This window comes from Diorhabda sublineata, chromosome 3 (assembly GCF_026230105.1).
Source record: "Diorhabda sublineata isolate icDioSubl1.1 chromosome 3, icDioSubl1.1, whole genome shotgun sequence".
In the NCBI taxonomy this organism is placed as follows: domain Eukaryota; kingdom Metazoa; phylum Arthropoda; class Insecta; order Coleoptera; family Chrysomelidae; genus Diorhabda; species Diorhabda sublineata.
The window spans coordinates 7,625,971-7,648,450 of record NC_079476.1 but is presented as its reverse complement, the minus strand read 5'-3'; the positions used below and the strand labels follow the sequence as shown (position 1 = coordinate 7,648,450).

At 30.4% G+C, this 22,480-nt stretch overlaps 1 protein-coding gene across 1 annotated transcript in view; it reads left to right on the top strand.

The window, feature by feature from the left end:
- LOC130441534 (glutaredoxin domain-containing cysteine-rich protein CG31559-like) overlaps positions 1-22,480 on the top strand; it is a 119,254-nt gene that overhangs the window by 69,378 nt on the left and 27,396 nt on the right. Inside the window, exon 2 of the mRNA XM_056775257.1 lies at positions 290-765. Within this exon, the coding sequence (XP_056631235.1) occupies positions 303-765 (463 nt within the window). The 5' untranslated portion in view covers positions 290-302. The remainder of the gene's footprint in view (positions 1-289; positions 766-22,480) is intronic.

Below are 22,480 nucleotides of genomic sequence, written 5' to 3'. Positions count from 1 at the left end.
TATTGTAGTTTTTGAGTTCCTTAGCTATATCTTGTCCTAGATTCTTTTTCAATAATTAAAATCTCTTTCTAGACTATTTTTTATTATTGTCGTTTCACATACAGTTTTATCAGTAATTCTCCTAAATCGAATATACATATATGTTATTAAAACCTGAATTCTATATAGTGTCAATAAATAAAATTCGAGAAATATAAATTGTAATCGTTATGGGAACGTTACCGTTCAATGAATATTGAAGGTATATAAATGACCTTTGCCTAATTAATGCGTACCATCTGTTTTGCAGATATACTATTAACATGTCTCAAACGATGATACCGCCGCCGCTGCCGCCGAAGACGAAACCCCATCTTCTACAAGAATCCGCATCCGCAACGGTATTACAGAACGGTACCACTGCAGTATCGTTTGTAGACGTGTTCAGTACCCAGAAAGAATCCAAGAATCATGTCGTTAAAATACTTATCAGTCCGCAAAATAATGGTACTACAACAAAAACTTTCGTAAATTGCAGCGACGAAAAACAAAGTGAAATAATCAGTGACACAGAGCCCTGTATTAGAATCAATTTGAATTCTGATCTGGCTCAGAATAACGATATGTCGAGAAACTATTTTTATTATAACGGGTACAGTTATGGGATGTCGAGTGGACAAGTTTCACCTAGTGAGACAATGGATTCCGGTACTTGTAGTGATGTAGATGGAACTTCACCTACTGTTGCTGTGAAAAGTAAAAATGGAGTTTCCGTTACACTTATTGGTAAGTTTTAATTACATCATATAATGTAATACTGGAAATTTGTTGAATGCACATGCTTATGCTACAACGTTAAAAATGTTCATACGTCTTCTTATAATTCTAATAAACAAAAAAAAACTATGACTTATAACAGAAAGCTTTTTACAGATGAGAGTTTGAATATGTATGCTCATTTTTTTATCTTGAATTTCTATTTACGAACCGCATTGAGAGTAGATCATATTATGCCCATCGTAGGGTGCATCAGCGTGAGACAATAAGTCTACACTATGTTTAATAATGCTTACACTACATCTCAAAGTGTGTTATAGTCTATTTCAGAAAGGTATAGAGTAATAAAGTGGAGAATTTCGTCCAGTTCGGCTCAATTTTGGTGTCGGCCATAGGTGTTGGTATTGAAATAGTATTGTTTGTAATATTAAAATTTCAAGTAATTGCGTAAGATAATTAGGAAAAGTATGTTTTCTGGCCTGAAGTGTCAATATCGAAATATTGTGTAGGGATTACTTAGGTAGTAGATTATACAGTTATGTTTTTCATTTAACAGGTACCGTTTAACCTTCTATTAGTGCCTCTGCCTAATTCCAACCCTATTTCAGATTCGGCTTTAATTCTACCGGTACGCCTTGGGCACACTATTTTCAGTGTTTGTGAATCGATAACAATAGGCTAAACTCATAAATTGTCCCCAACCTTGGTGATACTCCCAGCACTTAATAAAAATAAAAAGAATTTTACAATGAAATCAATGTCAAACTATGAAAGTGGCTTAAATATATACTCTATACCTTTCTGAAATAAACTATAATGTATTTTATTAAATATATGTAGATATTGTAAACAAAAATATTGAAAAAAAAAACAGAATTGCATCGAGAGACAATAATTACTTTGAAAATATGACAACATAATCATGAAATAAGATAAACAAATATAATCAATTAACAAACCAAACAAATCTTAAACATCAAAATGTAAAACAACTCTCCTCTCCATATGAATATGAAATTAGAACAAATCATCGAAGACCTATTTAGTTATACGGAATATGATATTGAATAAACTAGTTATATGAAATATAAAACAGTAGAAAATATAAAAGATATAAATGAGATTCCTGATTAGAATTGTATTTAGTAAGGACAGATATCATATTTGGACAAAATAATAAGAAATCATCTACATAATACAAGAAATAAAGTTACATTAACAAACCATTTAATAGCAAAAACACAAACGTTTAATTATAATTTTAAAAATTCAATTAACTCGATCTATTAGCTAATTGAACATTTACCTGTTCTAACAGGTATGAGAGCGTGATCGCATTGTCTTGATGAGGAATGAATCTCTTTTTTTGACTCCAATGACATCTGGCAACCAAATTTTGGTTCGAATTTTATCGCCTTATATTGTTTTAACGCCACTGCTGCCACCTTTTGAATTTGACTTTGGATCACCAAAGACACTTTCAGCAAATTTTTATGCACCGACTGATGCGGCATGTCCCTTGAGTATATGGCAGATTATGCGAAATCTAATGGACAATTATGGACCAAAATACCTCATTCTCATGTTGTGTTAGCTGACCACCTTGAACAAATATATTTTGAAATGACAACGTATTTCGTCGTAGAGTAAACATCGGCTACATTCCAATTTATTATATCGGTTTTCGCAGTACATATTAGTAGTAGAATTGCGAGTCACACAAGCATTTCAGCTTAATTAAATCATATTGGAATCAAAAGTTTATTAACAGTGAGATAGTATTACGAAAGTCAGCAGGCTCAATAAAGTTGGACGAGTGTTAAACAATTTTGATCTAAATGTGTATTTATGTCGTTCAATAATTTGTTGAGTGATTCTTTGTATAATAGAAAAAATTACAAAAATCTTTAGTAGCATATATAACGGTGGATTACACGTCAGCAGCCGATGTACACCTAATTTGAAATATAACATTGCTGAGTATCCATTCAATATTAGCATTGCTTCAATTAACTAATTTAATTACTAATTTAAATTATCATCTGTCTTAAGGCATATTAGATCTCCAGGGATTGATCCAGTGATTTTCCGCAATTTTCTGATTCCTGACTTCTAGAATACTAGAAAGTACGTACGATTCCTGGAAAAATCCCTATGTTCCTAATGACATTTTCCTTTGACAAGGTCTTTTTCGGAAAATTAAAAATAAATATTTGAAACGAGGAGACTTTTACGAATGTTTATACATATTTTATTAGGTATTTTGGATGCCAAAAAAATTTTCATAACAAAATCGATGATACACTATCGTTCTATAAACATGGTAGGAATCGGCAAATTGTGGCAAGACACACTTTTTTGGAGAATCTAACTTTCCCAGGAAAATGTCAATGGGACCTCAAAGAGTTTTCCGCGAGTCGTAACTACTTTCTATACCCTTTCAGTACTCCTGAAGACAGGAATCAGAAAATCGTTTCGGTCCAATCCCCCTTGGTCCAAATAGAAGTTTTGAATGAGCTTCTCGAGATAACTGAAAATTATTCCATACCCAAATATTCTGCTAACTTATTTCATCATTACATTTAAATTATTCTCGTGAGACGTCTTACAACTATTCTATTCCTAAAATTTCTAGTGCCCGTTTTTAAATAAATCATTACTATATTAATTATTAATCTTAGATGCCAAAATTTGATTTTTTGATTTGATTTAGTTAATCACCGTCAAACTATTTGAAACCATGTTTATTTTCCTTCTGATCTCATTCATAATAATATGCTAGGAGCTGTTAAAGCATGAATCCAGAAGAAAACAACGTATGAGGAACTCAGTATTTTGACTTATACAAAAAAACCTCGTGTTATGAATTGTGATTCTGAATATATTCTTAAATTCATCTTGTATACTTGTGGACATGTCCCATATTGAACAACGTATGAGGAACGCAGTATTTTGACTTACACAAAAAAACCTCGTGTTATAAATTGTGTTTTTGAATATATCCTTAAATTCATCTTGTATACTTGTGTACATGTCCCATATTGAACAACGTATGAGGAACGCAGTATTTTGACATACACAAAAAAACCTCGTGTTATAAATTGTGTTTTTGAATATATCCTTAAATTCATTTTGTATACTTGTGTACATGTCCCATATTGAACAACGTATGAGGAACGCAGTATTTTGACTTACACAAAAAAACCTCGTGTTATAAATTGTGTTTTTGAATATATCCTTAAATTCATCTTGTATACTTGTGTACATGTCCCATATTGAACAACGTATGAGGAACGCAGTATTTTGACATACACAAAAAAACCTCGTGTTATAAATTGTGTTTTTGAATATATCCTTAAATTCATCTTGTATACTTGTGGACATGTCCCATATTGAACAACGTATGAGGAACGCAGTATTTTGACATACACAAAAAAACCTCGTGTTATAAATTGTGTTTTTGAATATATCCTTAAATTCATCTTGTATACTTGTGTACATGTCCCATATTGAACAACGTATGAGGAACGCAGTATTTTGACTTACACAAAAAAACCTCGTGTTATAAATTGTGTTTTTGAATATATTCTTAAATTCATCTTGTATACTTGTGGACATGTCCCATATTGAACAACGTATGAGGAATGCAGTATTTTGACATACACAAAAAAACCTCGTGTTATGAATTGTGATTTTGAATATATTCTTAAATTCATCTTGTATACTTGTGGACATGTCCCATATTGAACAACGTATGAGGAACGCAGTATTTTGACTTACACAAAAAAACCTCGTGTTATAAATTGTGTTTTTGAATATATTCTTAAATTCATCTTGTATACTTGTGGACATGTCCCATATTGAACAACGTATGAGGAATGCAGTATTTTGACATACACAAAAAAACCTCGTGTTGTGAATTGTGATTTTGAATATATTCTTAAATTCATCTTGTATACTTGTGGACATGTCCCATATTGAACAACGTATGAGGAACGCAGTATTTTGACTTACACAAAAAAACCTCGTGTTATAAATTGTGTTTTTGAATATATTCTTAAATTCATCTTGTATACTTGTGGACATGTCCCATACTGAACAACGTATGAGGAACGCAGTATTTTGACATACACAAAAAAACCTCGTGTTATAAATTGTGTTTTTGAATATATCCTTACATTCATCTTGTATACTTGTGGACATGTCCCATATTGAACAACGTATGAGGAACGCAGTATTTTGACTTACACAAAAAAACCTCGTGTTATAAATTGTGTTTTTGAATATATTCTTAAATTCATCTTGTATACTTGTGGACATGTCCCATACTGAACAACGTATGAGGAACGCAGTATTTTGACATACACAAAAAAACCTCGTGTTATGAATTGTGATTTTGAATATATTCTTAAATTCATCTTGTATACTTGTGGACATGTCCCATATTGAACAACGTATGAGGAACGCAGTATTTTGACTTACACAAAAAAACCTCGTGTTATAAATTGTGTTTTTGAATATATCCTTACATTCATCTTGTATACTTGTGGACATGTCCCATATTGAACAACGTATGAGGAACGCAGTATTTTGACTTACACAAAAAAACCTCGTGTTATAAATTGTGTTTTTGAATATATTCTTAAATTCATCTTGTATACTTGTGGACATGTCCCATATTGAACAACGTATGAGGAACGCAGTATTTTGACATACACAAAAAAACCTCGTGTTATGAATTGTGATTTTGAATATATTCTTAAATTCATCTTGTATACTTGTGGACATGTCCCATATTGAACAACGTATGAGGAACGCAGTATTTTGACATAGACAAAAAAACCTCGTGTTATGAATTGTGATATTGAATATATTCTTAAATTCATCTTGTATACTTGTGGACATGTCCCATATTGAACAACGTATGAGGAACGCAGTATTTTGACATACACAAAAAAACCTCGTGTTATAAATTGTGTTTTTGAATATATCCTTAAATTCATTTTGTATACTTGTGTACATGTCCCATATTGAACAACGTATGAGGAACGCAGTATTTTGACTTACACAAAAAAACCTCGTGTTATAAATTGTGTTTTTGAATATATCCTTAAATTCATCTTGTATACTTGTGTACATGTCCCATATTGAACAACGTATGAGGAACGCAGTATTTTGACATACACAAAAAAACCTCGTGTTATAAATTGTGTTTTTGAATATATCCTTAAATTCATCTTGTATACTTGTGGACATGTCCCATATTGAACAACGTATGAGGAACGCAGTATTTTGACATACACAAAAAAACCTCGTGTTATAAATTGTGTTTTTGAATATATCCTTAAATTCATCTTGTATACTTGTGTACATGTCCCATATTGAACAACGTATGAGGAACGCAGTATTTTGACTTACACAAAAAAACCTCGTGTTATAAATTGTGTTTTTGAATATATTCTTAAATTCATCTTGTATACTTGTGGACATGTCCCATATTGAACAACGTATGAGGAATGCAGTATTTTGACATACACAAAAAAACCTCGTGTTATGAATTGTGATTTTGAATATATTCTTAAATTCATCTTGTATACTTGTGGACATGTCCCATATTGAACAACGTATGAGGAACGCAGTATTTTGACTTACACAAAAAAACCTCGTGTTATAAATTGTGTTTTTGAATATATTCTTAAATTCATCTTGTATACTTGTGGACATGTCCCATATTGAACAACGTATGAGGAATGCAGTATTTTGACATACACAAAAAAACCTCGTGTTGTGAATTGTGATTTTGAATATATTCTTAAATTCATCTTGTATACTTGTGGACATGTCCCATATTGAACAACGTATGAGGAACGCAGTATTTTGACTTACACAAAAAAACCTCGTGTTATAAATTGTGTTTTTGAATATATTCTTAAATTCATCTTGTATACTTGTGGACATGTCCCATACTGAACAACGTATGAGGAACGCAGTATTTTGACATACACAAAAAAACCTCGTGTTATAAATTGTGTTTTTGAATATATCCTTACATTCATCTTGTATACTTGTGGACATGTCCCATATTGAACAACGTATGAGGAACGCAGTATTTTGACTTACACAAAAAAACCTCGTGTTATAAATTGTGTTTTTGAATATATTCTTAAATTCATCTTGTATACTTGTGGACATGTCCCATACTGAACAACGTATGAGGAACGCAGTATTTTGACATACACAAAAAAACCTCGTGTTATGAATTGTGATTTTGAATATATTCTTAAATTCATCTTGTATACTTGTGGACATGTCCCATATTGAACAACGTATGAGGAACGCAGTATTTTGACTTACACAAAAAAACCTCGTGTTATAAATTGTGTTTTTGAATATATCCTTACATTCATCTTGTATACTTGTGGACATGTCCCATATTGAACAACGTATGAGGAACGCAGTATTTTGACTTACACAAAAAAACCTCGTGTTATAAATTGTGTTTTTGAATATATTCTTAAATTCATCTTGTATACTTGTGGACATGTCCCATATTGAACAACGTATGAGGAACGCAGTATTTTGACATACACAAAAAAACCTCGTGTTATGAATTGTGATTTTGAATATATTCTTAAATTCATCTTGTATACTTGTGGACATGTCCCATATTGAACAACGTATGAGGAACGCAGTATTTTGACATAGACAAAAAAACCTCGTGTTATGAATTGTGATATTGAATATATTCTTAAATTCATCTTGTATACTTGTGGACATGTCCCATATTGAACAACGTATGAGGAACGCAGTATTTTGACATACACAAAAAAACCTCGTGTTATGAATTGTGATTTTGAATATATTCTTAAATTCATCTTATATACTTGTGGACATGTCCCATATTGAACAACGTATGAGGAACGCAGTATTTTGACATACACAAAAAAACCTCGTGTTATGAATTGTGATTTTGAATATATTCTTAAATTCATCTTTTATACTTGTGGACATGTCCCATATTGAACAACGTATGAGGAACGCAGTATTTTGACATAGACAAAAAAACCTCGTGTTATGAATTGTGATTTTGAATATATTCTTAAATTCATCTTGTATACTTGTGGACATGTCCCATATTGAACAACGTATGAGGAACGCAGTATTTTGACATACACAAAAAAACCTCGTGTTATGAATTGTGATTTTGAATATATTCTTAAATTCATCTTGTATACTTGTGGACATGTCCCATATTGAACAACGTATGAGGAACGCAGTATTTTGACATACACAAAAAAACCTCGTGTTATGAATTGTGATTTTGAATATATTCTTAAATTCATCTTGTATACTTGTGGACATGTCCCATATTGAACAACGTATGAGGAACGCAGTATTTTGACATACACAAAAAAACCTCGTGTTATGAATTGTGATTTTGAATATATTCTTAAATTCATCTTGTATACTTGTGGACATGTCCCATATTGAACAACGTATGAGGAACGCAGTATTTTGACATAGACAAAAAAACCTCGTGTTATGAATTGTGATTTTGAATATATTCTTAAATTCATCTTGTATACTTGTGGACATGTCCCATATTGAACAACGTATGAGGAACGCAGTATTTTGACATAGACAAAAAAACCTCGTGTTATGAATTGTGATTTTGAATATATTCTTAAATTCATCTTGTATACTTGTGGACATGTCCCATATTGAACAACGTATGAGGAACGCAGTATTTTGACATACACAAAAAAACCTCGTGTTATGAATTGTGATTTTGAATATATTCTTAAATTCATCTTGTATACTTGTGGACATGTCCCATATTGAACAACGTATGAGGAACGCAGTATTTTGACATAGACAAAAAAACCTCGTGTTATGAATTGTGATATTGAATATATTCTTAAATTCATCTTGTATACTTGTGGACATGTCCCATATTGAACAACGTATGAGGAACGCAGTATTTTGACATACACAAAAAAACCTCGTGTTATGAATTGTGATTTTGAATATATTCTTAAATTCATCTTGTATACTTGTGGACATGTCCCATATTGAACAACGTATGAGGAACGCATTATTTTGACATAGACAAAAAAACCTCGTGTTATGAATTGTGATTTTGAATATATTCTTAAATTCATCTTGTATACTTGTGGACATGTCCCATATTGAACAACGTATGAGGAACGCAGTATTTTGACATACACAAAAAAACCTCGTGTTATGAATTGTGATTTTGAATATATTCTTAAATTCATCTTGTATACTTGTGGACATGTCCCATATTGAACAACGTATGAGGAACGCAGTATTTTGACTTACACAAAAAAACCTCGTGTTATAAATTGTGTTTTTGAATATATTCTTAAATTCATCTTGTATACTTGTGGACATGTCCCATATTGAACAACGTATGAAGAACGCAGTATTTTGACATACACAAAAAAACCTCGTGTTATAAATTGTGTTTTTGAATATATTCTTAAATTCATCTTGTATACTTGTGGACATGTCCCATATTGAACAACGTATGAGGAACGCAGTATTTTGACATAGACAAAAAAACCTCGTGTTATGAATTGTGATTTTGAATATATTCTTAAATTCATCTTGTATACTTGTGGACATGTCCCATATTGAACAACGTATGAGGAACGCAGTATTTTGACATACACAAAAAAACCTCGTGTTATGAATTGTGATTTTGAATATATTCTTAAATTCATCTTGTATACTTGTGGACATGTCCCATATTGAACAACGTATGAGGAACGCAGTATTTTGACTTACACAAAAAAACCTCGTGTTATAAATTGTGTTTTTGAATATATTCTTAAATTCATCTTGTATACTTGTGGACATGTCCCATATTGAACAACGTATGAGGAACGCAGTATTTTGACATAGACAAAAAAACCTCGTGTTATGAATTGTGATTTTGAATATATTCTTAAATTCATCTTGTATACTTGTGGACATGTCCCATATTGAACAACGTATGAGGAACGCAGTATTTTGACATAGACAAAAAAACCTCGTGTTATGAATTGTGATTTTGAATATATTCTTAAATTCATCTTGTATACTTGTGGACATGTCCCATATTGAACAACGTATGAGGAACGCAGTATTTTGACATAGACAAAAAAACCTCGTGTTATAAATTGTGTTTTTGAATATATTCTTAAATTCATCTTGTATACTTGTGGACATGTCCCATATTGAACAACGTATGAGGAACGCAGTATTTTGACATAGACAAAAAAACCTCGTGTTATGAATTGTGATTTTGAATATATTCTTAAATTCATCTTGTATACTTGTGGACATGTCCCATATTGAACAACGTATGAGGAACGCAGTATTTTGACTTACACAAAAAAACCTCGTGTTATAAATTGTGTTTTTGAATATATTCTTAAATTCATCTTGTATACTTGTGGACATGTCCCATATTGAACAACGTATGAGGAACGCAGTATTTTGACTTACACAAAAAAACCTCGTGTTATAAATTGTGTTTTTGAATATATTCTTAAATTCATCTTGTATACTTGTGGACATGTCCCATATTGAACAACGTATGAGGAACGCAGTATTTTGACATACACAAAAAAACCTCGTGTTATGAATTGTGATTTTGAATATATTCTTAAATTCATCTTGTATACTTGTGGACATGTCCCATATTGAACAACGTATGAGGAACGCAGTATTTTGACATAGACAAAAAAACCTCGTGTTATGAATTGTGATTTTGAATATATTCTTAAATTCATCTTGTATACTTGTGGACATGTCCCATATTGAACAACGTATGAGGAACGCAGTATTTTGACATAGACAAAAAAACCTCGTGTTATGAATTGTGATTTTGAATATATTCTTAAATTCATCTTGTATACTTGTGGACATGTCCCATATTGAACAACGTATGACGAACGCAGTATTTTGACATACACAAAAAAACCTCGTGTTATGAATTGTGATTTTGAATATATTCTTAAATTCATCTTGTATACTTGTGGACATGTCCCATATTGAACAACGTATGAGGAACGCAGTATTTTGACATAGACAAAAAAACCTCGTGTTATGAATTGTGATATTGAATATATTCTTAAATTCATCTTGTATACTTGTGGACATGTCCCATATTGAACAACGTATGAGGAACGCAGTATTTTGACATACACAAAAAAACCTCGTGTTATGAATTGTGATTTTGAATATATTCTTAAATTCATCTTGTATACTTGTGGACATGTCCCATATTGAACAACGTATGAGGAACGCAGTATTTTGACATAGACAAAAAAACCTCGTGTTATGAATTGTGATTTTGAATATATTCTTAAATTCATCTTGTATACTTGTGGACATGTCCCATATTGAACAACGTATGAGGAACGCAGTATTTTGACATACACAAAAAAACCTCGTGTTATGAATTGTGATTTTGAATATATTCTTAAATTCATCTTGTATACTTGTGGACATGTCCCATATTGAACAACGTATGAGGAACGCAGTATTTTGACTTACACAAAAAAACCTCGTGTTATAAATTGTGTTTTTGAATATATTCTTAAATTCATCTTGTATACTTGTGGACATGTCCCATATTGAACAACGTATGAAGAACGCAGTATTTTGACATACACAAAAAAACCTCGTGTTATAAATTGTGTTTTTGAATATATTCTTAAATTCATCTTGTATACTTGTGGACATGTCCCATATTGAACAACGTATGAGGAACGCAGTATTTTGACTTATACAAAAAAACCTCGTGTTATAAATTGTGTTTTTGAATACATCCTTAAATTCATCTTGTATACTTGTGGACATGTCCCATATTGAACAACGTATGAGGAACGCAGTATTTTGACTTATACAAAAAAACCTCGTGTTATAAATTGTGTTTTTGAATACATCCTTAAATTCATCTTGTATACTAGTGGACATGTCCCATATTGAACAACGTATGAGGAACGCAGTATTTTGACTTACACAAAAAAACCTCGTGTTATAAATTGTGTTTTTGAATACATCCTTAAATTCATCTTGTATACTTGTGGACATGTCCCATATTGAACAACGTATGAGAAACGCAGTATTTTGACTTACACAAAAAAACCTCGTGTTATAAATTGTGTTTTTGAATATATTCTTAAATTCATCTTGTATACTAGTGGACATGTCCCATATTGAACAACGTATGAGGAACGCAGTATTTTGACTTATACAAAAAAACCTCGTGTTATAAATTGTGTTTTTGAATATATTCTTAAATTCATCTTGTATACTTGTGGACATGTCCCATATTGAACAACGTATGAGGAACGCAGTATTTTGACTTACACAAAAAAACCTCGTGTTATAAATTGTGTTTTTGAATATATCCTTAAATTCATCTTGTATACTTGTGGACATGTCCCATATTGAACAACGTATGAGAAACGCAGTATTTTGACTTACACAAAAAAACCTCGTGTTATAAATTGTGTTTTTGAATATATTCTTAAATTCATCTTGTATACTAGTGGACATGTCCCATATTGAACAACGTATGAGGAACGCAGTATTTTGACTTACACAAAAAAACCTCGTGTTATAAATTGTGTTTTTGAATATATTCTTAAATTCATCTTGTATACTAGTGGACATGTCCCATATTGAACAACGTATGAGGAACGCAGTATTTTGACTTATACAAAAAAACCTCGTGTTATAAATTGTGTTTTTGAATACATCCTTAAATTCATCTTGTATACTTGTGGACATGTCCCATATTGAACAACGTATGAGGAACGCAGTATTTTGACTTATACAAAAAAACCTCGTGTTATAAATTGTGTTTTTGAATACATCCTTAAATTCATCTTGTATACTAGTGGACATGTCCCATATTGAACAACGTATGAGGAACGCAGTATTTTGACTTATACAAAAAAACCTCGTGTTATAAATTGTGTTTTTGAATACATCCTTAAATTCATCTTGTATACTTGTGGACATGTCCCATATTGAACAACGTATGAGGAACGCAGTATTTTGACTTACACAAAAAAACCTCGTGTTATAAATTGTGTTTTTGAATATATCCTTAAATTCATCTTGTATACTTGTGGACATGTCCCATATTGAACAACGTATGAGAAACGCAGTATTTTGACTTACACAAAAAAACCTCGTGTTATAAATTGTGTTTTTGAATATATTCTTAAATTCATCTTGTATACTAGTGGACATGTCCCATATTGAACAACGTATGAGGAACGCAGTATTTTGACTTATACAAAAAAACCTCGTGTTATAAATTGTGTTTTTGAATATATTCTTAAATTCATCTTGTATACTTGTGGACATGTCCCATATTGAACAACGTATGAGGAACGCAGTATTTTGACTTACACAAAAAAACCTCGTGTTATAAATTGTGTTTTTGAATATATTCTTAAATTCATCTTGTATACTTGTGGACATGTCCCATATTTACATTATTGATTTTTTCAAATTTTCTTGTATATTACAACTGAAAATGTCAGCAATATCTGAAATAGCTTCTGTATAAGATGTGGAATTTTTTATTATTTTGTACGAAAGTTTTTGCATCGTCGATAAATTGCCGTGTTGAAATAAAATTCATTGAAAACTGTTTGGTAAATATAACACGATTCATAATTATTGTAAATAAATGAACACATTTTATTATTTTCCCAATTCTTGAAGAAAAACTGAACTATTGCAACTTGAAGTTGATTTTTTTCAATGCTTTAATAAAATTTAGTGATCGAACTCGATCACGTTTTTACATTAAAATGTTCACATGATACTACACATCTTATTAATTTTTACTTATCCTCTATTATTGGATAAAAATTAGTCTCATATATATAATATTGTGGCCTATTAGTGCCATTAGTAATAATAGTGGGTAATTTTCTTGAAATATTGTCAAATATTATTGGGATATCAGTCATAGAGTGTAGGATGTTTATTGGCTGTTGTCGTGGTATAATCCACCGTACTCATGCTGTTGATAATTTTTTTAATATTTTCTATTATGGAAACAATTACACAACATTTTTTTTTCATTTTTTTGTTTTAACATAATTGAATTTTTTCATTCCACCCCCATCCAAATTGAATTTGCCGGCTAAACCATTATTCAATTTTCTTCATCTAAATTATCAATAAAATCTAAAATTGATCAGCTGGAAATTCTCATGAATATGCAATGTTTCTTCCAATATATACTCTGGCAATGTGATCAACTGTATCATTTAAGATAAACAAACATAAAATGATGGTCTACCCGCGTGAAGTTATTCACGAATTTTTTTTACAAAATAAATTAAATTAGCTACATAATTTTACTACCGAAAATTGAAAATTAAATGGAGAAAATATTTTTTAACACGCGTTTTTGTACAAATTTCCCGATTCTGAACCTAATAAGAAAACAAATAACCATAAATTGTGATGTAAGTAATTTTTATAACGCTAAAAAATTCACAAAGTTTAGCGTTGAGGCGCATCATTCCTTTTGAAATAGATGCTCCAAAATATTTCCAATGAAATCTTCACGAATTTTTTGGACCTCATTGAAAATACTTACATCACAATTTCCTTAGTTCAAGAGAATTTGAAAAAGCTTTGGGGCTTCAATTTCAAAACAAACGATGTACATTAGCGCTGAATCGAAAACTATGAATTTTTTTAGACCAGATACCAGCCGATTTCCCGTGGAATATTGATAATCAAGGTCGATTATCGTGACAATTGGTACAAAGGTGGTATTTATAACCTTATTCAAAATCTTTTGGAAAAAAACTTTATTCTACAAAGTTTTTTTTCCAAATTTGGTGCTTTTAGAGTTATTAACGGTTAAAATCGTTCATTTTTCATTGAAAAAACGTATATTTTTTATCGTTTCTCATGAATAACTTGAAAAGTTCTCATTTTATCAGCATAATTATTAAGAACAAAAACGTAGCTAATAAAAAAAGATATTTGTTTTTTAATTCTGTAAGCTCTGTGACCTCTGTAAATTCAATAATAACTGAGTTATTGCTTGTTGAAGGATGACTATTTTGGGCAAACCCCGAAATTGAAAACATTTAACCTCAAATAACTTGAAATTGATGAAACTTTTGGTAAAAACTGAATAGATCTTTTTCATAGCACATAGAAACATCTTTAAAATGAACCCTGTCAAAAGTCTTTTGCATAAGAAGTGACTGATTTATCAGGTTTCTTCTTCTTTCTTCTTCTTTTAAAAAAATGTAATAATTGTACCCTCGCCATTACCACCCTAATTGAAATTAATCGTAATCCACTTGCAATTAACTTTATTCGTGTATTATTTATATGATCCATGTGATTTCAGCGGTTATGAATGCTTATTTTAAAAAAAATAATTGATTGAATTAAATACTGCATTTCCGTAATCTTGAAAAAAATGATTTTTTCTTAAATGAACCAAAAACTATTCATTTTATGAGAAAATGTTTCAAGTATTAATTGTAGTTTTTTTTTTTGCTAAAAATTTGAGCATTTCAAAATCTATGCCTCATAAAAATTTAAGGAGATACATTAGTTCAAAGTTCAAATGTGGTTTATACAACCTCTTTGAGCTGCATCCTTTTCAAAACCGGGAGTTGAAAAACATCTCAATTAATATGACGTTGAAGTACTTGAAATCGCCTACAAAATGCTTTATTGAAAAAGTTTCTAGCTTGAAAATTGAGCGAGTTATTGTCGACAAGCCAACTGCTTTTTTTTGAAAATTTCGGAGCATTGGAAAAAGAGAAACGTGGAGTGTACAATCGAGCAACAACTAGACGAACGAGAAGAGGATGAAGATAATAATGATGGTGAAATATAATTATTCAAAATGGTTTTTCATATTATTTTCTCAATAAAGACTTTTATTAAATTAAAAAAAAATTAGCTGCAATTTTGAAATTTCTGGTCATTGAGTTGAAATATTTAAAAAGCAATTTTTTCTTAAAAATACTGACGAAATAATCTCAATTCAATATAAATACACGTTCGAATAATTTTTAATTATAAAAGAATCGTAGAGATTATTTTTTAATTTTTCATATGATTAGGGGATGATTTGGAGAGGTTGCATGAATTTGATTGATCATAAACGTGTTTAAGAATTCAACATATTTACGAATAATACATTTAAACTTCATTTTACCCAAAACATGCATCAAATCTGAGATTTTAAATTCTTTGCGATAAAAGTAGTTTACACATCCAAAAATGTAAAAAGCCAGGTTTGGTACAAGGAAGATTCCGTAGAAGAGGGTAAGTAGAGCTTATTTCAAATTTCCATGAAAATCGAGATTATAATAACCGTTTTCAAAAAAGGCTTTCATTTAAATTGTATTTCACTCAAATACATATAAAAAAATTTTCAAATTTTTCACGATAAGGAGTAGGTTTCACCCCTAAAAAATAGAAAGAAGTATCCTTTGGCACAGGGTAGATTTTAAATAATGGGGTAAATAGAGCTAAAATCCAAATTTTCATAAAAATCGACGTTGATTAAAAAAATCCACAGTTTTAACGTTTTTTTCCGCTGGTTCCTGGTGTATTGTTGGCGTTATAGAAAATACTTACATCACAATTTTTGGTAACTTGTTTTCTAATTAGATTATCTTTATAATAGTTAAATATTTTAATATTTTTAAGGAGTGAGCGCAGCGAAATGTTCGAGATCATTAATCGCATTTCAATATTAGTTAATAATTTTCCATCGACCGTATATTTTTCTAAAGTGGAGAAAAACAACTTTCATTTTATTTATTAATCATCATTTTTATATTTATAATTATATATGATTGTAGTCGTAATATTTTACATTTATTAAATCTAAAAAAGACACATTAGAATTTGTATAGTCTTGTTAGTGTAAGTTTACTTTGTTATTCACAAAGAATTGTTTTAGATATATAAACTTTATTTTTTAAAGAATTCTCAATATATTCTTCTTGCCATAGCAGTCGATTTCTAACTTTCAAGTCCTTTACTAGAAGGGTTTTTTGTTCATTCTTTACTATGGTAACTACCCTGTTTCAGTGGGTTTCAGATGCCTTAACTGTTACAAGATATTTTGTTCCTAAATATTGAACGTCATCCGTTTGTAATTTCGATAATGGATCTTTTCGAATTGCTCCAGATATTCCGAAAATCAAGGCAACCTACAAAATTATTTATTACCCAATAATTCATATTTTAACTTACTTAAATTTATCTTTCTCACTAAAAATAGGTTGTTAGAAGCATCAGAAATAAATGTTAGTACAGAAGAAGAAGTAGAAGCTAACGTCTATGTTATTTTTCAAATTCAGTGTCGATATGAGGCCATAAACTTTCAATTAGGCCGTTCTTTGTAATATGCCACAAAACCGTCTCTGAATAATACTTTACTTTACTAATTCGGCATACGTTTTTTTTCATACAGACTTCGATTCTTTCCCGGTAGTAACTTAATGATGCTGAATTAAGACTTTCTGTCGGTTCCGGCAGTTAATGTGAAATTTTCGTCCACCTCCATTCCTTGGGAAAATTCAACACTAATAACCACCAAATTTCACAATTATAAACACATTAAAACCATTAAAATCGTTCATTACCAGAAAATCATGCATTGATATTTATCATTGATCATTAATATATGATTTTGAGTGATTTTGAGAAATCTACCATCGGATGTAAATGTTCGATCGACGGAAAAATTATTTATTCTCCATAAAAGCTGTTTACTATTAATTCTCATGAGCAGCATGATTGAAAGGCTACTGTGGTTTGCGTTTTTCACACTTTTCTGCATTTCAATATAAAAAAGCTTATTGGTATTCAACTTTAGTGTAGATTCCATGTAAGTGGGTAAATCATTGATAACTGCTCAATAGAATTATTAAACATCTAGAATCTATTATACAGGGTGTCCCATGACGAGTTTAAACTATCTGTATATGGCAAAATACTTATAGTAAAATCATGAAAATTTCTACATTGGAGTTTTCGGATCTTTTGAATTAAAATATTTTCAAACATGGCCGGTTCTACCGGAAGTCGACGGTAACTTTGTTATGGAACACCCTGTATATTGATACATTTTTGAAATTTACGTACAATTTTAGTATACTTTTCTCTAAAACCTTTTTCGAAAAAGGCATACTTTTTGAGTTATTAATTTTTTGGTAAAAAATTTGATCGTTGCAGATCTTTATAATTTATTTTTTTACTAGGATACCCTTACAGATATGAAAATGGTTTCTATTCGGTTGCTTTTAGCAAGATCAGACGTATTTGAATGTTGGAAAATTTTTCATTTTATCCAAAGTGTGTATAAAAAGTGTTCAAAGTTTCAGGTATTAAATGTTTTCCGTAAATTTTTAGATAAACAGGTGTGGTCTAAATTTTATTTATTCGTTATTATATTGAGTCATTTTAACTATTTTTGGAAGTATCAACAATTGACTGATGACAGTTAAATAAGTGTCATTTATTACAAAGCCTACTAATAGCATACATACTTGTTAAAAAATACAATAATAATTAAAAACCTCAAATATCTCGGAAACGACCTTGACAAGGTAAAGAAAAATATACTTTTTTATTTCTTAGTGCTTGTATCAACGGGTCAAAATAAAATTTAGACTACACCTGCATCTCTAAAAATGTACAGAACACATTTAATATGTGGATAACGGTAAGATTTAGGTATAGGAAAGTATACATGAATTTGCCTTATTTTTTACCCCTGAATGTATTAAAATAGAAAAAAAAACGGGTGGTTCTATTCAAGAAAATAAAGGAACTTCATATTTATGAAGTTAAATTTTGAACATTTTTTATACACACCCTGTATAAAATGAAAAATTTTTAGCATTGATTCAAATACGTCTGACCTTACTAAAATCAACCGAACAGAAACCATTTTTATGTCTTTAAGGGTATCCTTCGAAAAAAATAATTTATAAGGGTCTGCAACGTTCGAATTTTTTACAAAAAAATTAATAAATCAAAAAGTATGCATTTTTCAAAAATGAAAATATTTTAGTTAAAAAGATCGTATCCGAAAACCCAAACGTAGAAATTTTCGTCGTTTTACTATAAGTATTTTGCCATATGCAGATAGTTTTAACTCGTCGTAGGACACCCTGTATAACTAAATAAATATCATGGAAGAATTAACACACAAAAAAATCATTAAAATCAAAAGTTCTCCTAGATCATGTTTTAAATTTGAATTTTCTACCGATAATTGAACGCGACGGAAATGTGATCTAAATCTCGTTCTGGGTTAGAATTCGCAATCAGCTAATAAGTGATCTACCTGAACAGAGGTTATAGTTTCCGAAAAAGTTTTTTATCTACTAGTGTTAACTGCCTGAAAAATTTTTAGTTTAACGCAAACAGACAGACGAAGTGGATGTCTTTGTTTTATAATATATAATAATATCTTTTTGATAATTACATTTTGGTAAATTCAACTTTTTGTAGCTAAAAGAACTGATTGAAAATGAACAAAATCTTTAAATTAAGGATTTCCATATCATTTACAACCAATTTACAGGAAACTGCAATTTATATATTTAAATATTCAACATAAATCACTTTGTTTTTTTTTTCATGCCAGTAATATGATCTCGATAGTATATAGTACAAATTTATTTATTTATTCATTAGTTCTACAAGAAATCTTTGGATATTTTTCAATACCTTCTATAAGTATTTTCAATAAATAATTACATAAATAATTACAATAAACAAAAACAATATATGATCATTTTCTTCAGATGTCGCTAACGGTTTCCTTGGCACGTACAACGATCTAAAAATCTACACAAACCATAAATTTTATCGAGTTGAACAAAGATTATCTTTTTTTTTAAATCGATGTAAAAATTCCTTCTTGCTTTATTACGATTGTTACGATTGGGCATGAGCCATCTCTGATTTTCAGATTGTAGTCTAGAATTATTTATTCCGTCAAACATACTACATAGACATACGTAATTATCAATTAAAAATTTATAAGGTTCGAATTTATAATTTATAAAATATACTTAAATATAAGTTCTGATTTCGCCACTTTTTATGCACACTAGGGGTCGCATGAGAATTTTTTTTTATGTCACAGTATTTTATTTTCAAGTCATCTATTCACTCCCGAATGTTTTCCATCAAGCCCTGGAACACCATGTATATTTATTTGTTTAGATATTTTCAATTGATTCAGGCCTGATTGACTTTAGATTAATATAAAAATAGTTTAATGATGGAATTTATTATTTCTATGAATCGAGAATCAACAAAAATTTTTAGTTTTCGCTAATCACGAACGTAAGTTTACGTAAAAGAACCTTGCTGAATCAATTCTAATAATAAACAGTCAAAATTTTGTGGTTTGAAAATTTATCCTTGTACTAATACATTTCGAATATTATTGCAACAAGCTGTCATTAAACTACAGTTTTTATATAATTTCATTTAGTATGAAATAATAATAACGAAATTGATTTTAAGTGCCCATAAATTTCATCATTTCAGCGTTGGGCATTTTAGTTTTTCTTAAACTATATACAGTGCTTTTCAGATAAAAGTATCCACCTTTAATAACTTTTGTAATACTGGTATTTAGAAAAAATCCAAAAACACGTCAATCTATGTTGGAAGGGGCAAGCATTATGGCATATTTAAACTTACTGGAAAAGCCACCCCCTCACCCCCAGCATCATCCCCTTTATTTTTTTAAATTACTTGTCATATTTTTTATGTAAAATTTGGATACTCCTCTTTGAGCTGATTCCAAAAATGTATAATACTTGTAGGTTAAAGTGGTTAGTTTATGAGATAAACAATTTTTCTTTTAAGAGCACAAATTTTACTTATTATTTACTTTCACCTTATTTGCCTGTACTAAAATGGGTTGTACAACAGTTCAAACTCTTTAATCTTTTTAACTGTGCTATTTATTCTACTTAAAAAATCCAAACAACAAAAAACTCTACTTTTTATTAAATTTTGACATTGTCAACTAGAATTTGTAGTCACTATTGATAGTGTAATTTGATACATTATTTATTTTGTTTCTCTGAAATGGTTTACTCTTTGCAAGAAAGAATTGAAATTGTAGGTTTATACTACCAAAATAATATCTTTTTAACTGTGCTATTTATTATGAAGTTACAATAAGTGTTCAAAATGAGTACCATTCACTTCCATACAATGGTATAATCTATTTTGAAATGCCTCTCTGACATTGCTTAATACGGCTGGATTTAATTGTCGACATTCATTTTCTATCCTCTCTCGTAAATCATCCAGAGGTTCTGGTTGGGTAGCATAAACTTTTGTTTTTAAATACCCCCATAAAAAGAAGTCTAGGGGTGTTAAATCCGGTGACCTAGGTGGCCACTCCATCATCTGCCCCCTTCTACCTATCCAACGAGCGGGGAATGTTTCGTTTAAAAATTGTCGGACAGGCATAACATAGTGTGGGGGAGCTCCGTCTTGTTGAAATACCAGTAAATCTTCGGAAAGGTTATCATCATTTTCTATTATTGTTGTAATACGTGGGTCAACTCCTTCCCTGAGTAACTCAAGATTGATTCACCATTTAAATTTCCGTTGATGAAGAAAGGTCCGACAATGTGGTCACCTAGGATACCACACCAAACGTTTAACTTTTGGGGATGTTGTGTATGGAATTCACGCATAATATGTGGATCACTTTCAGCCCAATATCTACAATTATGCCTACTTACTAAGCCATTTAATGACCATGAGCATTCATCAGAAAAGCAAATATTGTTTAACAATTGTGGATTGTTATTGATAATTTGCGTCATTGATTCGCAAAACTCTAGACGACGATCAAAATCATCTTCATTCAACTCGTGCACCAACTTAACTTTGTATGGGTGGTACTTGAATTTATGTAGAACTTGGAAAACTGTAGAAGATGAAACACCGATCGCTCTACTTATTGTTGACAACGATTGGGGTTGTTGAGCCTCTAAGCTGACTTGCCCTAAAATTGCCACTTGGATTGCTTCGTTATTTACGAGTCCCTCTCGCTTATGCACTTTATTGCAAACAGACCCTGTTGTGGTAAATTTCTCCATCAGTTGAATTACATACTTATGAGTTGCATGTCTTCCGTCATGTAATTCGTTAAATATTCTAGCAGCAGCTCTTGCACAATTATTATTTTGGTAGTATAAACCTACAATTTCAATTCTTTCTTGCAAAGAATGTGACTACAAATTCTAGTTGACAATGTCAAACTTTAATAAAAAGTAGAATTTTTTGTTGTTTGGATTTTTTAAGTAGAATAAATAGCACAGTTAAAAAGATTAAAGAGTTAGAACTGTTGTACAACCCATTTTAGTACAGGCAAATAAGGTGAAAGTAAATTATAAGTAAAATTTGTGCTCTTAAAAGAAAAATTGTTTATCTCATAAACTAACCACTTTAACCTACAAGTATTATACATTTTTGAAATCAGCTCAAAGAGGAGTATCCAAATTTTACATAAAAAATATGAAAAGTAATTTAAAAAAATAAAGGTGATGCTGCTAGGGGTGAGGGGGTGGCTTTTCCAGTAAGTTTAAATAAGCCATATGGCTTGCCCCTTCAAACATAAATTGACGTGTTTTTGGATTTT